General features: G+C 41.4%; 1 protein-coding gene across 4 annotated transcripts in view; it reads left to right on the top strand.

The window, feature by feature from the left end:
• Entrep2 (endosomal transmembrane epsin interactor 2) overlaps positions 1–17,087 on the top strand; it is a 430,735-nt gene that overhangs the window by 194,158 nt on the left and 219,490 nt on the right. For all 4 annotated transcript variants that reach the window (XM_087188281.1, XM_087188280.1, XM_004852663.3 and 1 more), the window contains one exon: positions 11,106–11,162. In XM_087188281.1, coding sequence (XP_087044407.1) covers positions 11,106–11,162 — 57 coding nt within the window. The remainder of the gene's footprint in view (positions 1–11,105; positions 11,163–17,087) is intronic.

Below are 17,087 nucleotides of genomic sequence, written 5' to 3'. Positions count from 1 at the left end.
CAGGCTGCACCCTCATTGCCCCATCCAGCTGTAAACCCACCAGCTGACCAACCCAGCATCACACCCATGGTCCGGTCACCTCCCCTCAGTCCCACCTCTGATTGCATGAGCCTTTGGAGGACATCAGGTAGAAGACATAACATCCACTGACCAGCGCTATGCTTTATCCCTCAGAAGACTAAACAAGCTAACTATCTTTGGCTTTGGTTTTAGCCATTAATGTGTTTTCTATAAATCATGGGAAATAAAAGAACGAGGAGGAAGCCAGAATCCCACTGTGCAGACAGACTTGGTGGTGGCAGGAGAAAGGTACTGATTTCTTGATGTATTTGTAGGTTGGTGCCTGTGTGTACTTACTATTTACTTACCAGAAGGGAAATTATCTGACTTTGAAACCATTTTGTAACTGGCTTTTCCTTTTTTTTTCATCAGTTGTGAACGTGTCTACGTGGCATTGAATATTCTTCTGTAACCTAGTGGCCAGTGGGAAGAACTCACTAAATGGAAGCTAGTCCTGCTTGCCCAGCATCTAGATTGTCCCCAGTTTCAAAATTATAAATAATCTTTTGGTTAACACCAGAATTCTTAGAAGCAAAATTACAGCCTCAAATGATATGCATAATTTAAAATATATTAGCATAAAACATACATACATTAAAGATTAATATTACAGAAAATTACACTTTTAAAAGCATGCCTCTCTCCCTCTTTCTCCCTAGTTTAGTTTCTCATTGCTAAGTTTCCTGAGCATCCTTCTAGAGAGAGATATTATTTATTTATTTATTTATTTTTGTATATCCTTTTATTGGTACATTTTAGGTGTACAATATAGTGACATTCATCATTGGAGATATGCACCTTTACATATTCTCTTGGTTATTATTTTTTCCCCCTTCCCCTGCCCTCCCTATTTACAAAGACTTTGTTTCCATTTTCTCATTTTCTCATATTAATTCCATTCCCTTCTTTCCTTTCCCCTATCCCTCCCACTTCCCCTTCCGCTTTGCCCCTTTTCTTCCTATTTCACATTATCTGTTATACCTTTTAGTCCTTATTTACACTTTCAGTTTCTCACACTAGAGAAACTATTCAGTATTTACACATGTGTCCTGTTTATTTCACTTAAGATTATCGCCTCAATGTGCATCCATTTAGCAATAAATGTCTCTAATTTCTCATTTTTGATGGCTGAGTAGTACTCCATTTTATAAAAAACCCGCATTTTCTTTATCCAGTCTCCAGTTGATGAGCATCTGGGCTGTTTCCAAGTTTTAGCTATTATAAACTGTGCTGCTATGAACATGGTTGCACATATATCACTCTGGTATGATTCTTTTAATTCTTTGGGAAAGATACCCAGCAGGGGAATAGCTGAGTCAAATGGAACTTCCAGACCTAGTTCTTTGAGGTAACTCCATACTGATTTCCACAGTGGTTGCACCAATCTACACTCTCACCAACAATGGAGCAGGGTTCTTCTTTCCCCACAGCCCCACCAGCATTTGTTGTTGGTTGATTTCATGATAGCAGCCATTCTTTCTGGATTGAGGTGGAATCTCAGTGTTGTTTTCATTTGCATCTCTCGAATGACCAGTTATGTTGGACATTTTTTCATATGTTTATTTGCCATGTCTACTTCTTTGTGTGAGAAACATGTGTTCATTTCAGATGCCCATTTTTGGATTGGGTCTTTAAATTTGGAAGGTCTGATTTTTTAAAGTTCTTTATAGATTCAAGATAGTAGACATTTGTCTGGGGACCGCTGGTGAAAATTTTTTCCCACATTGTGGGTTGTCTCTTCACACTGCTGGTGGTTTCTCTTGCTGAGCAGAAGCTTTTTAGTAAAAAGAGATCCCACTTGTTGATTGTTTGTGCTAGTTCACAGGCAACTGAGGTTTTGTTCATAAAGTCTTTTCCTACCCCAATGTCTTGGAGAGTTCTACCTAACCTCTGTTCCAACTGGTTCAGCGTTTCTATTTTAGTATTTAGATCTTTAATCCATTTCGATTTTAGATTAGTGCATGGTAAGAGATACAGGTCTAGTTTTAGTCTTTGGCAAGTTGAAACCCAATTTCTCCCGCACCATGTATTAAAGAGACTATCTTTCCTCCAGTGATGGTGTTTGGCTCCTTTGTCAAAGATGAGGTGGCTGAGTGTGTCTGGAGTTGTTTCTGCATCTTCTAATCTGTTCCACTGGTCCTCAGGTCTGTTTCTTTGCCAGTACCATGCTGTTTTTATCACTGTAGCTTTGTAGTATATTTGCAGGTTGGGGATTGTAATACCCCCTGCCATGTCTCTGTTACCTAGAATTGCTTTTGCTCTTCTGGGTCTCTTCTTGTTCCAAATGAATTTTTGGATTGTTTTCTCAAGGTCCATGAAGTATGCTGCTGGGATTTCAATTGGGATTGCATTGAATCTATATAGCAGTTTTGGAAGTATGACCATTTTCACTATGTTGATCCTTCCTACCCAGGAGCAAGGGATGTCTTTCCATTTTCTGATATCATCTTCAATCTCTCTTTTCAAAGTGCTATAATTTTCAGAGAAGAGGTCTTTGATTTATTTTGTTAGGTTGATTTCTAGGTATTTCAATTTTTTGAATGCTATTGTGAAAGGAATTGTTTGCCCTATTTCTCTAGAGAGAGATATTTATATTGTGCCAACGTCCACCCATTTCTTCTTGTTTACACAAATGGAGGACCTTCTGTGCCCCCAAAGCTATGTCTTGCTTGTCAGTTATTTATCTTGGAGATCATTCCCTGTCAGCCTAAATAGGTCTACCTCCAACTTCCTAATGTATATATTCACATTATGTTGCAAATATCAAAAACCCTTTATTGCTTTAACTAGCCCTTTGTTGCTATATACTTGTTAAGGTTATTGATCAAATATTCTATGTAAATAGCTTTGTATACTTCTAGTAATTTTTCCAGAGATCAGATATCCAGTAGTGAAATCACTGAACAATTGAATGTACTTTTTTTAATTTTGAGAGATATTATAAAATTACTCCAAGGAAGTCTACGTCAAAGTATCAACACTGTTGAAGAGGACCTTCTTCCCCCTCTCAGCCTTTTGCTACTTACAGAGTTTACCAAAAGTTCACCAAAACATTACCAGTCTGATGGATTAAAATAGTTATTTTATTGTTTTTAAATTTGAATAGGTTCAATGTGGACATCTTCTTCATAGAATTTAGCTATTTTTTCCTATTGAGTTGTTCTGTTTTCTTATTAATGCACATGAACTCTTTGAAAATTAAGAAAATCAATCTTTTGTTTATTATATATATTATTAATATTTTCCCAATTTAAAATTGGTCTTATATTTTTATGTTTTGTTAAAACACATACCTGTTCATTGGCCCTTGCCACAATAATATTACATTTAATGATCGTCCCCTAACTCAGTGTTGACGGGTCTCAAACCTTTGTGTTCTCTGGTTTTGCAGGTCAGTTTGGCTGGGCCCTCTTTGGCCACAAGCTCCCTGGTGGGTTTGGGGTTTGCCAGGGCTCTAGTCTGCAACCCACACTTGAAGGAGAGTAGTTACTTATGTGAGGAGGAGGCAGAGGGCATATGTGAACTATCCGCAGGCCTTAGGGCTGATGGTATGTGCTGCTTCTAAGCCAGTGCCCTGACCAAGCCAGGAAGCCCCTTCATGGATCTGGGACAGTCACTCATGTGGCAGAGGCACGGACTTGTACTTCTAACATAGATAGGCTGTAACATTGAGAACAAATTTCATTGCACCACATATAAATGTTTAAAAAGAAAACCTTGAACTTAAAAATTTTTAAAGCTTCAATCTTTCCTATTATGACTCATCATGCTGTCATGTCTCAAAGGCTGACTTCAAAGTTGTTTAAAAATTTCTCCCATTTTCTTCTAAAACATTCATATTTTTTCTCTGGAGTTTATTTTTGTGCAAAGAATGGAGTAGAGATTTTTATTTTTTTATTATTTATTTTTTGAACTGGCAAGTGACTAGCCAGTTCACTTATTATGCAGATTTTCCTTTTCCCTTTTTAATATTTTAATTAGAATTGCATGGAACTTATACATTATTTAGTCCTTCTATTTTTAAAATGAATGTTTTTCCCATCTAATAATGAAGTCTTTTATGTTCCTTAGTAGATATTGAAGACTTCTTGATACTGCTTTTGCTCATCTCTTATTATCTCTGTTTATTATCACTTCTGTTTATTCTAAGACATTCTAATGCCCTTTATTTGTTATTATAAGTGGAATCTTTATTTTTTCTCTTTTCTAGCCAGTTACTCCTTGCGTATATAGGGGAAATCCATTTTTCTGTTTCAGAGCTTTTGTCCCACACTACCTACCACAGTAACATAGGGACATGTCACTTAATCTCTTTGTGCTTTCTTTTTCTCATCTGTACATGGCATAAGAAACATATACTCCTTGCAGTGGTCAGGATAAAAAGAATTAAAGTATAAACGTTTCATAGGCATTTGACATATCGGTAATACTCAGTAAATGTAGCTACTAATGTACTTTTTCAACTTATTGATTGTTGTAACCAGATCTCTTGATCTTTATAGGAATGTTTAGCACTTTGGTCTTTTAAAGATGGATTGTAGTAATTTATATAGTCATAGAAAATTTTCGGTATCATAGTTAGAGATTTATTTGCGTAGGGATTATTCTCATTCTGATTTTCATACTTTTAGGCAGTGGCAGACTTTCCCTCTTGATGGTACATATTCTTTGCAACCACAGAGGAGACGATTGTCATTTGGTCTAGTCTCTGTCACTCTGACATCCTAAAAGGGTCCTGCTCTTTCCTTTCCATTTCATTAATTCTTTGTAGGGTATTTTTCTCAGTAAACTTTTGTGGAGAGATTGGCTGTGTATGATTTTAGTTAGATACTTGGGCAATGGACATTTTACATTTAATATTTTTATTCTTTGCAATATATTTTGGTTTGTGGGTGTGAACTAATTTTAGTTTGTTTATTTATAATTAACAGTTGTCTCAGGACCCTTGGATAGCTCTTTTTTTTCCTGTTGGTTTAGTATGACACTAACTCTATAATTAAATCATATAACTAATGTAATGTGTTCATATGCAAACAAATGAAGTTGGACCCTTACCTGATAAATTAACAAAATTGACCAGAGGTATAAGAGATGTAAAACTATAAACTCATTGGAGAAATCATAGAGGGAAACTTCCATGACACTGGATTTGGCAGTGGTTTCTTGAATGACACCGAAGATACAGGCGATAAAAAAAATTAGTAAATCAGACTTCATCGGTATTAAAAACATGTGGATCCAAGGGCATTATTAACAGAGTAAAAAGGAAACCTTCAGAATGGGAGAAGATATTTGAATATTGCATATCTCCTAAGGGATTAATCTCTGAAAAGAATATGGAACTCCTAAAACTCAACAATGACCACTGAAAATGAGCAAACCAATTCTAAAAAGTGTGTTGACAACCCAGATGAACTTGAAGGACAATATGATAAGTAAAAGAAGCCAGACACAGGAGGACAAATGTGGAATGTTCTACTTAGATGTCAGACACAGAGGATAGCAGGGTTGTTACTAGGAGCTGAGGAGTGGGGAAGAGGGGGAGTTGTTATTCAAAGGGTTCAGATTTTCATAAGGTGAAGATGTTATGAAGATCCGAGGTCCAGTGTGATCACTATGGCTAATAATAATGCACTTTGTTTGAAATTTGCTGAAAGAGTATTCTTCACTGTTTTCTCCACACACACACAGAAATATTGGTAATTAGGTGAGGTGATGGATGTGTTGTCTTGATTGTGGTAATTATTTTACAATGTATATATTTATGAAAACATCATGTCTTGTTTGTCAAGCAAGCCTCAGAAAAGTTGACGGAGAGAATCTCAAATGTAGGGAAAGGACCTCAATTGGCATTTCTCCGAAGAAGGTACACAAATGGCTGTAAGGACAGGAAAAGATGTTCAGTATCATGAATCCTTAGAGAAATGCAAGTCAAAGCCACAAGATACCCCTTCTTATTCATTAGGATAGCTATTATAAAAAAACAACAAACAGCCAAGCATAAACTAGGAAACAAGTGTTGACAATGTGGAGAAACTGTCCCCTGTGCACTGTTGCTGGGAATGTAAAACAGTACTACAATCACTGTGAAAAACAGTGTGCAAGTTCTTCAAAAAATGAAAAGTAGAATTACCCATTGATCCTGCATTTCCACTTCTGGTGATATTTGCAATAGAACTGAAAGAAAGGACTTAAAGAATTGTGTTGCTACAAAGCTATCTTTCAAGCTTGAGGGAAAAACAAGACATGTATAAATTAACAAAAATGAGAATTGATTACCAAAAGAGTTCCACTAAAGGGACTTTCAATCAGGGGTTAATAACTCTCAGCATGGAAGCCTAGTGAAACCTGCAGACCCCCTCTCAGAATGTTTTGTTTTGTATGAAATAAGATGCAATAGCTGGGCTGGAGATTTAGCGCAGTGGTTCCGTTCCAGCATGTGTCTCACAAGCACAAGGTCCCAAGTTTGATCCCCAGTACCAAAAAAAAAAGATACAATAGCATTACACAGGAACTGATTTCAAAAATTTTAAAAATCAAAATATTTATAAAATCTGTTATGATGTATATACTACTTTGTGGGGTTTTGTTCATTGCTTTTGTTTTGGTATTTTGCATTGAGCCACATTTTAATTTACTTATTTTATTTTGAGATAAAGTCTTGCTCAGTTACTACAACTCAGCTGAAATTTGCAATCTTACCCTATCCTTCCAGAGTGCTGGACTTGCAGGTGTGTGTCCTGGTGCCTGGCTTATGCATGCTACTTTGTGAACTCATATAATAACAAAACCCAGGAATGAGTCTAGTAACTACTCTAATTTCAGAGTAAACAGCCCTATGAGAAGGTGTTGTCTCACAGGGCAGGGAAAAGACAGATGAATTTGGTTCCAAGCACATGAGCATTAATCTCCATCAAAGAAACATACATTGCAGCAGGACACACGGTAGTATGTCTCACTTTGACTTTGTCTTGGTTCATGAGTTGTTTAGAATTTGTGTGTGTGTGGTGCTGGGGGTCAAACACAGGGCCTCCCGTGTGCTAGGCAAGCTATCCACTGAGCTGTTCCCACAACCCTAGAATATTTTTAAGCACTTTAATATTAGTTGATCTTTTTTCTTTCATCTTTGGCATCACTGTATAGTTCTGGTACTGCTTGAGGAAAGGAGGAACGCTCTAGAGATCTTCTACCATGGGGGAAGTAGTTGAGAGCTGACTTTCCTTGGGCGCATGATGCATCTGGTGTATTGACACAGCTCCTGAGAGGAAAGGGTGTGGAGGGAGTGGGCACCACAGGCTGGAAGTGAAATGTTGGAAGAGAATTGTTCCAAGGGGATGAAGCAGAACACTGGACAAGGTTGGGATGATGGTGAGTGTATTCCTCAGAGGAGGACACAGAGGTTGCAGGACTGCACACCTTGTTGATCCTTATCATGTGGTTCCTGTGAGACCCAGGCAGGGAGAGGCACACAGGGAGAAAAGAAAATGGCAGTAAGGTAAAGTAGATGGGCCAAGCACTCCATGAGGCTGAAGGAAGACTGTGCAGTGGAGAGGAAGAGTCTGTGGTCGAAAGACTTGGGAAGACAGGGTTCAGTAGACTTCTTTGAAACCCAGCAGCTCATAATATTATTCTCCATTATTGCAACAACCATTATTTCCCCAGACACACAGCAAACAGTGGCATCTTAGTGCTAAATTGGCATCACAGGAGCTATTGGGCACACCTGCCATGTGCCTTGTAATTGCATTGGCTGTCAAGCTGGCATTCTAGAAGGACTTGCTGCACTACCTAAAATCTTGCCTTACCATTTGCCTTTGAACAAGATTTGATGGTCTGAAAAAAAAAAATCTTGATCGGTAGAGAAAGAGCTTTTCAGTGTTATGGACCAAGACTTTAAAAGGATAATTTATTTGAAGCCTCTGTGTCCAGGCAGTGGTAGTAATCAAATGGGAAAGGTCTTTGGCTCTAAGGAGGCCATTACTTCCTGGTAGTCTGTTATCCTCCCCTTCCATCACCCTGGACGGCAGAAGTTCTGTCTCATTTCTAATTTTGTCTCTTGCCTCTACTAGGCTGGATTGGGAAGTGGAGAGAAGAGAGCATTGGTGTCCGTATAACAGCTCGGAATGCTTGAAAAGTTAAGCCCCCTCTGTTTGTGCAGCATCATGCCTTTTCTGTGTTCTTTGACCTTTCTTTCAAACTGTTTAATTATATGATACTCTGATGTGTCCCTCTTCAGTTTCTGTATGTCGTTTCTAAATGGTGGGCTTTGAATAACAAAACTGGTAAATCAGTGTGACAAAGATTTCATGATAGCAATTTCACAGCTAAGTAGATTCACGACCCTTTTCCCTCACAGGAGTGGTACAAAAATAAACGTGCAGAATTATTGAGTTGTCTGCCTATGTGATATAATCCTTACTGGTAGCTGGAATTGAGCAAAAACAGTTCAAGCTAAACCTAATCATTTCAGATCAAGGGCTTTAAACTTCTTTTCTACCATGGCTCTGAGCTATGTGCTCTGCTTTGCTAGCCTCTGTTTTCAGTGGACCAGAGCAGGTGTCCTGAAAGGGGAAACACCCAGTGCCTGGGCTTTGAAAAGCTTCTTAGCAGGGCTCTGCCTATGAGCACATGAGGCTGTCGGGGGAACACCTAGATATAATCCACAGCAGGCTTTTATAACAAAGCACTATGGACTGCATGGCTTAAATGACAGAAATTTTTTTTCTCACAGTTCTGGAGATTGCAAAGTCCAAGGCCAGGGTTCCAGCATGACGAGCTTTGGGGAGGCTCTCTTCTGGCATGTAGACGGCCACATCTCTCTGGATGCTCCCATGGCACACATGCATGGAGGGTGGGAAGGACAGGGGAAGACCTTTTCTTATAAGGACAGTTCATCCTGAGGGCAGAGTGGAGTGACAAGTGCTGTTGCCTGGGAAAGTATAAGACTGTCTCAGCAGAGGGGAAAGAAGGGAACATGCAGAGAGACATCCAGAAGAACTGGTCCAGAAGAGCTTTATGACTGACAGGGCTACTGAACTATATATACAGTGAGCTCAGAAAATACACCATTCTTGGCAGGATTCTCAAATTGGCTGAAAGAGGAAGATTTGGAGATGGAGAAATGAATTTGGAATCTAAATTGTCAAGCATGAGATACTGGGGGGCATCCTAAATATACCCGTCTGAGAAATGGTGTGAAATCTGATGGCAAAATGATTTTGGGGATATGGTGTACCTGCTGAGGGTGATGAATCTGACCCCAGAGAGGCTGTCTTGAATGTTCATGCATTGGGTGTACAAGTCCAGAGATTCTAGTGGTGCTTTGAAAAAGAATAAGGAGACAGCTGCAGAGAGATATGGGAGATATCAATCAAGGATTTCCATAGTGGTGGAGCTGGAATACAAGGAACAGGAGGCTGGGCAATGTCCTTAAGAGTGGACGACGGAGATAAGGGAAATGGTTGTAAATAACAGTCAACACTGTGTTTGGAGAATCCCTGTACACTGGATAGGATGGATGTAAGACCTGGTCCTGCACACTGCAGTGAGGGCTTGGGTGGGAAGGTCTGTGACCTTGTGAGCCTGTCAGTTCAGGAGTGTGCTGCTTCTGGGTCTGGACGGTCCCTTTAGGATCCAGGGGAAATGCAGCCAAGGTCTACCAGCAGGTTTCCGGCTGTATGGCCCCTGCTCTCAGTCAGGTACAAGTAGTTCTTCTTCCCAGGAGAACTCACCTTACTTATAATGGTTCTCCTGACACATCACCCTATTGAAAAGCAAGCCATTATCCCTCCCTGGCTCTGGTTGAATATGAGGAATGAGAGAGAGGATTTGGGTTTGAGTGGCCAGGAAGGAGTGAGGTTGAGATTACAAGAGGAAAACTGGGTCTGGGAGGTGGAAGCAGGAGATGCATTTCTGGGCATGTTGGATGGAGAGTGGCAGGCACCTGGAGCAGAGCTAAGTAGACAGTGTGACACTCAGCAGTCAGGGCAGAGCTCTGGGCTGCAAGAGATGCCAGAGGATGGGGTTCCAGGAGCCTTGTGATAGCTGTCTCCTAGGGAGCAATGAGGAAGGAGACAAAGGACACAGGAGACCAAGATCTTGGATCTGGGCAATGGGAAGAGGAAGCTAGAGGGAGGCTGAGGAGAAGAGCATCCAGGCAGTAGGAAGAACATCAAGGAAGTGACCCTCAGGACCCTGGGGGAGTGGGTCCCATAGTGGATCCTGTGGCCAGCTCTGCAGTGATCAAGGTGGGACTTTGTTGCATTTGGTGACCTCCAGGGTGATCTTGGGAACAAGATATTCTGTTAGTAGGTGGGAATTATGTTTCCATGATCCCTTGGGCATAACTGGATATGAAGACAAGGCATGTGGGGATCAAGCCAGTGGCTGACTCAGGAGCCTGGACTTGAGAGAAAGGAAGCCCTAGAGCTGGACAAGTGAGCAGAGGTTCCTCTAAGGGAGACACCACATAGCACATCTACGTGATAAGGGAAATGGGAGGAATTGGAAGGGCATGGGGCATTGCTTGGCCCTAGGAAAGGGATGTGGTGCTCATAATCAGGGTGTAGAAAGTTTTAGAACCTTCTAAGAAGACACTGCTTATTAGTGAGGTGGGGAATTGGCTGTGATTGAAAGGGGCTAGAAAGAGGAGACTTTGTAATGGGCACAGCCACGCATGTGGCCAGGTGGTCGAGGAGTGGGGTTAGCTTTGCTTGTCACCCATGTAGTGTTTTCAGCCTTCTCTGTGACTTTAAAGAACGCATCCACATAATGTAGAGGACCAGGGTGGACCAAGCAGCATGGTGGAGGGTCTTTTAGGACTCTCATCACTGTTGTAGTGCCCTGGTGGCTTGAGAAGCCAGCTGTGCCTCCTGGTGCAGCTGCAGCCTGTGAACATCCGGAGGGGAAACACAGCTGATTGCCACCCACTCCTGTGTTGTGTGAGATCCTGGACACCCTTCACTAGGGGAAAGGGGTGAGGTTAATGTGATGCTCCTGGATGATTTCCAGAGTGCCTCACCTTTGTGTACCACCTGTCATTCCAGGTGCTGCTGTCAGGACTCATCGGTGTCGTCTCCTGGAAGAGGCCTCTGTCCCTTGTGGTAAGTGACACATGGATCTCAGAGTGACCCTGGCCAGGGTCTGTCTGCCGCCGAGGAGTGAGCATGGCAGAAGCAGTGGTGCAGAGAATTCCAGTTTCTCTGGAGCCACCGTGCATCCTCCACATTGCACTTTTCTGAGTTTTCCCTGAGTGTTCTCCTAGGCTGTGCATATCACATCCTTTCCTTGTTTGTTTGGATTTTGGTGCCCTCCCTTGAGGATGTGCTGTGAACAAAGACATTTTAAAAGTGTGGATGCAGGCATTTCCCCTAGCCCCTAAGGCCTGTTCATGCATGTATATGTGCTTACACAGGGCCACATGAATAGCACATGGTGTATCTGAGTTTAAGAAGTGTTGAGTTTTTGTGTGCTTTGGAGACCAAAGTTCTTTTTTTTTTTTAAAGGAGGAGAAATTTATTTTGGCTCACAGTTTTAGTGGATTCAGTCCATTGTCCAAGCTAGAAATGCATGGCAGAATGGCGTGGTGGAGGAAAGCTGTTCACTACATGACAACCAGGAAGAAGAGAGAAAAGGGAGGTGCTGGGGACTGGAATACCCCCCAGTGACCTGTCCCTTCCAAGGCCCCACCTTCAAATATGAGAATTTTAGGGAACATTTTAGATCTAAACCATAACTTTCCACCTTTGGCTTCCAAAAGGTTCATGTCGATCTCATTATACAAAAAGAATTTAGTCCATCTTTAACAGTAAACAAATTCTTAATAATTGCAGCATTGGTGAAAAGTCCAAGATCAAAGTCTCCTCTGAGACTCAAGGCAAACTCTTAGCTGTGAGCCCCTATAAAAATAAAAAACCAAAGTTAAATACCTACAACATGTAATGCACAGGCTAACATTCTAAGCCAAAGTTCTAAGAGGGTACACTGAAGGTAACTGCGGGACTAGAGGAGTTGCTGGCCATGGTGCTGAGGAGGGACCCACACAGCAAATGGAGAGAGGACAATCGTTTTTCCCTCTGAAAAGTCTCCCGGACAGTCCTGAGTCTATTGATTTGCATGCCTGTTTTTTTCAGCATATGGATTAATGTACTGATGTGTGTGTGTGTGTGTGTGTGTGTGTGTGTGTGTGTGTGTGTGTATCAGAGGAAGAGATTCTCCTGGTCTTGATGCATAATGAAAATGACAGCATGGCGGTTTTTTTTTTCCTTTTGTATTAATCAATTATTTATAATCTAATTTTTAAGTGATTGGAGTTGGGAGATAATGACATGTACTAAGTGTTAATGGAAAGAGAAAAAAAGTGAATTTGTTTGTGGAGAATAACCATGACATCTTGAAAAAATATTAGGGAAGAGACAGGTGGTATTGAATTCAGTTGCACTTCCTCTCTGTTATAGGTTATAGAAAACATTTCTTTTTTTCATTAAGTTTATTGGTACATTTTAGGTATAAAATACATTTACATTCATTGTTGGGATCTTGTAACTTTACATGATGTATCTTAGTTCTTATTTTTCCCCATTTCCCTGCCCTCCCTTCACCCCCTCCACCCTTCCTATTTACAGAGACTTTGTTTCCATTTTTTTCCTTTTCTCATATTGTTTCCCTTCTTTCCTTTCCCCTACCTTTTCCACTTCCCCAACTCCTTCAGACGTTTTATTCCTATTTCACAATATCAGTTATATCATTTGAACCTTATTTAGACTTGTAGTATTTCACACCTGAGAAACTATTCAGTATTTACACATGTGTGTCTTATTGACATTTCCTTTTAATGAATGTTTTTATATAGAAGTATTCAAATACACACAAAAGTAGAAGGACTAATATAGTGAACCTCTGTGTACCCTTTATTTGTCTTTAACAAACATCAGCATCTACTGCATCTTCCTCATCCATATCCTCCCACACCCTGACCTGCTCCTCAATGGAGTATTTGGGAACAGTCTCAGATTGTGGATCAGGAAGCTGATGCTTGATGCAGAATGGAATGACAGTGAACATGCTAACGACTGTTGGGATGACATCTTTGCTTGTGTGGGGATGGGGCTTTTGTGCCGCCTTTGGGAACATGCGGACAGCCTGCTCCATTCCCCGTCATATGCCCCCATGGTGTGGAGACATTGAGTCCTGCAAAGCGAGCCACCTAATGAAGAAAAGCATTCTCCTTAGAGTGGGTATGTGATGACAAGACAAGAGAGGAATGGCATTTGGCACCTACCCACCCCCTCACACCACTCCTGGCTCTGGCCCCAGGGTGGAGATTCTTATGAGGCTGGATATTTTCAAGATTCATGCTGCTTACAATTGATGAGGAGTTCGGATTCCTTCAGAACATGGCCCAAGTGTGTCCTGGGGAGGCCAGAGGAGTAGGGTGGGTCTTGGGGCTTTATTATAGGAGGAGGGAGGGACAAATCACAGTTGGACCTACTTAAGGTAGAATGTTCTAAGTGCTCTCTCCCCAGTCCTGTGGCTGGGGGTGCATGGTCTAGGACCAGCTGCTCTCTGGAAGGTGCTCACGTTCACTTTCCATTGGTCAATTTCCTCCCAAGCCCTAGACAGAAGTGGAAGGGGCTCATTCTGCTTGACTTCTTTGCCCTCCTTAGGGAGGTAGGGGTGTTATTCGGGTAATGCTAGCTGCTGCAATAGGCCCCAGACCTTGAACAGCTTAGCACACTTCCAGTTTGCTTCTAGATGCTGTCTGGGAAGGGTACTGCACTCTGTAGCCACTTCCTCCACAGGCAGCTTCTTATGTCATGTGGTTCCTTCCATCTGGGACTCCTCTGTTTTGTAGGCTTCTGGAGTCCTCTGGAATGCAGTAAGAGGACATAAAGAATGGGCATGGAATGTCTGTGCTCATGTGCTTGGCCTGAAAGTGGTGCTCATACCTTGCACATCAAACCATAGGGAGAACTTGTCATAGGACCCTGTGTAATTACAAGGGAGGCTGGAACAGGCACAGCCTCTCCACTTCCCAGAGGCAGCTCGACTGTGCAGGAGAGGGCATGACTTTTGTTGTTTCTACCATAAGAATATTCTTCTAAGAGTTTATGTTGACAAGACAATGTAATCTTTTGATTTGTTAGCAAAAACTCACTCTCTGGACCATTAGTATCAATATGCCTTTCTTTGGCTTTGACTTTTATTTCAAGAGGAGTAAAAGCAGTCACAATAGACAGAAGGCAAACTCACAGTACAGTCATCTCTTGGTGTCTGACAAGGATTAGTTCCAGGACCCCCACAGATACCACAACACAAGAATGCATACAATGCCGTAGTATTCGCATGTAACCTGTGTACCTCTTCCTGCATACTTTAAATCATCTCTAGATCTAGAGTTATAATATCTAATGTAAATCCTGTGTAAATAGTGGGCATATTGGATTGCTTAGGGAATAATGACATTGTAGTCTATATGTTTGGTACAGATACAATTTTAAAAAAATATTTTTTGATTCACAGTGGTCAAATCTGTAGATGCAGAACTCATGGATACAGAGGCTCAACTGTATGCAGATGTATTATTCGAGATTATCCAGAAAACACACCCAATATGATGTCTGTCTATTATTTGCCTATCTGTCCATCTATTATGATATTTACTTTAAAGAATTGGTTCACAAGATTGTAGAGGTTAATAAGTGCAAAATCTGCAGGGCAGGTTGACAGACTGGAGCTCAGGGAAGAGCTGATGTTGCTCTAGGGACAGAATTCTCTCTCCTTTGGAAGAGGTTGTATTTTTTTCTCACAAAGTCCTTAACTGATTGGATGGAGCCCACATATATTATTGGGTGGTCTACTTTGTTCTATTGATTTAAATGTTAACCTCATCTGAAAAATACTCTCACAGTATTAAACTAGGGTTGACCAAAATCTGGGGACTGTGGGCCAGATAAAATGAGAGATGAAAATAACCATCACAAATTCTATATACTTGACCAAAAAATGCTCTATCCAGAGTAGTACCCATGAAAATACTGTAATTAATGACGTTAAACATTCACTGCGTGTGACTTTTGTGCCTTTTTTTCCTTAGCATTTCTGGCAAGAGTAGGTTTTTAATTATAGTTTAGATCTAAAATGTCACCAAATACCGCATGTGTTTGGAGTGTGGGATTAGCATAACTGACTTGCTGTTAGGAAGTAGGCCCTGATGGTGGTGGGTCACTGGGGCTGTGACCTGGAAGGGTGTATTCTTGTCCTTGGCTCCTCTCTTTCTCTCTGTCTCTCTGTCTGTCTTTGTCTCTCCCTCTCCCCCTCCCTTCCTCCCTCTATCCCTCCCCCCCCCCCTTTACCTGTCCTTCTCCCTTTTTCCCTCTCTCTTTTTCTCTCCTTCCCGGCTGCCATTGATTGAGCACCTTTTGCTCTGTCATGGCCCCTCTACCATCCTGTTTCTGCCTTGGAGCTTGTCTACCATGGATTAAGAGCATGGATTGAAATTATGAACCAAAACAAACCTCTCTTAAGTTGCTGATGTTGGGTATTGCATCTCAGCAATGCAAATGTGATTAAGACATATTTTGGTACCAGGGTTGGGTTCACTGCTGTGACTGTACCTGGCCATGTGGTTTTAGAAGCCTTTGGAACTTCTTTGTGGGAAGAGTTTGGAGAAGTAAGCTAGGGAAACCTCAGAATGTTGTGAGCGGCAGTTAATGTGCAATTATGGGTTAGAGCTCAGAAGACCAGAATGCTGACAGGAATATGAAATGTAAAGGCCTGGCTCAGGAGATTACAGTTGGGAAGAAAGATTCCATTGGAAGTTGGACTAGAGGCCATGCGCTATACTGTGGCAGAAAATTTGTCTATACTTTGCCCATGTCCTGAGACTTTGTGGGAGACTGTGATTAAGGATGGTAGACTAATTAATCTGATAGAGGAAATTTGAAAGCAACTCAGTGTTCAGGCTGTATCATGAGTACTGCTGGTTGCTTTTAGCCAGAATCAAGAACAGACAGAACCAAAGATAAGACAAAGAAAAGACAGAATCAAAAGATATAATTTCTAGTTTTCCCAGAATGGAAGTACTTGTAAAGCTGGTACCTGCAACCAGCCTTAGAGAGCTAGTTGCTAAAAAGATTTACATTAAATATAAGCCAACTACTTTGCATAGGAAAAATGGACTGAAGGCATGTCACGATTCAGCAAGAGCCCACCCTTCACCTGCATAGGAGTGCATGACTATAAAGATTTTATTTGATAAGTGAACACCTGGGCCCCCTACTTGAGAAAGGTCACCTAGGGATTTTTGTTCCCTAGGATTTATTTCACCATGCTTGGCCATCTAGGAATGCAGAGGCCTCTGCAGCCATGATCTAGGGAGGCCTGGGTACACCTAGAATTGGCAGCAGGCCTTAGCATCATCAACATACTACTGGTTTTACAGGCATCCATAGTGCAAGAGCTATGGGGTCATGAAGGGTTCCACTAAGATTTTAGAAGAAGGCCTGGGAGACTGAACAATGTGTGCCTGAGAAGGCTGTGGATGATGGTATGAGAGTGAAGGCAGAAACATGGTGGAGACCCCAGGAAGTTGGAGATGCCAGGAATGTGGAATGTTTGCTAAGAAAAGCTGTGGTCAGTGAGTGAAGCCACCCTGAGAAAGAGGCCATGAGTGCTACAACTGGTACTGCCATAGGAATGGAGCTGCCCAAACCCTTTGGAACCAATATCTTGCCCCTGGTGCTGGACAGAGAGCTACAGCAGTTAATATTTATCCTGCTGGGTTTTGGTCTTGCTTTGATCTGATTCTTTTTTATCCTCCAATTTCTCTGTCTTAGAATGTGACTGTTTACCCTGTGGCATTGTACGTTGTAAGTATACAACTTTCTTTTTGATTTTTACAGGGGCTCTCAACTAAGAGTTTGAGTCTTAGAAGAGACTTTGGAGTTGGGCTTTTCAGCAATGCTGGAAATGTTTTTGGCAACTCTTAGAGATGGACTAAATGCATTTTGCATAATGAGATGTACAAG

Source organism: Heterocephalus glaber, unplaced genomic scaffold (genome assembly GCF_053883595.1).
Source record: "Heterocephalus glaber isolate CG9 unplaced genomic scaffold, H.glaber_assembly_v1.0 deba00001531, whole genome shotgun sequence".
NCBI classification, from domain to species: domain Eukaryota; kingdom Metazoa; phylum Chordata; class Mammalia; order Rodentia; family Bathyergidae; genus Heterocephalus; species Heterocephalus glaber.
This window is presented reverse-complemented; position numbering and strand designations above follow the sequence as displayed.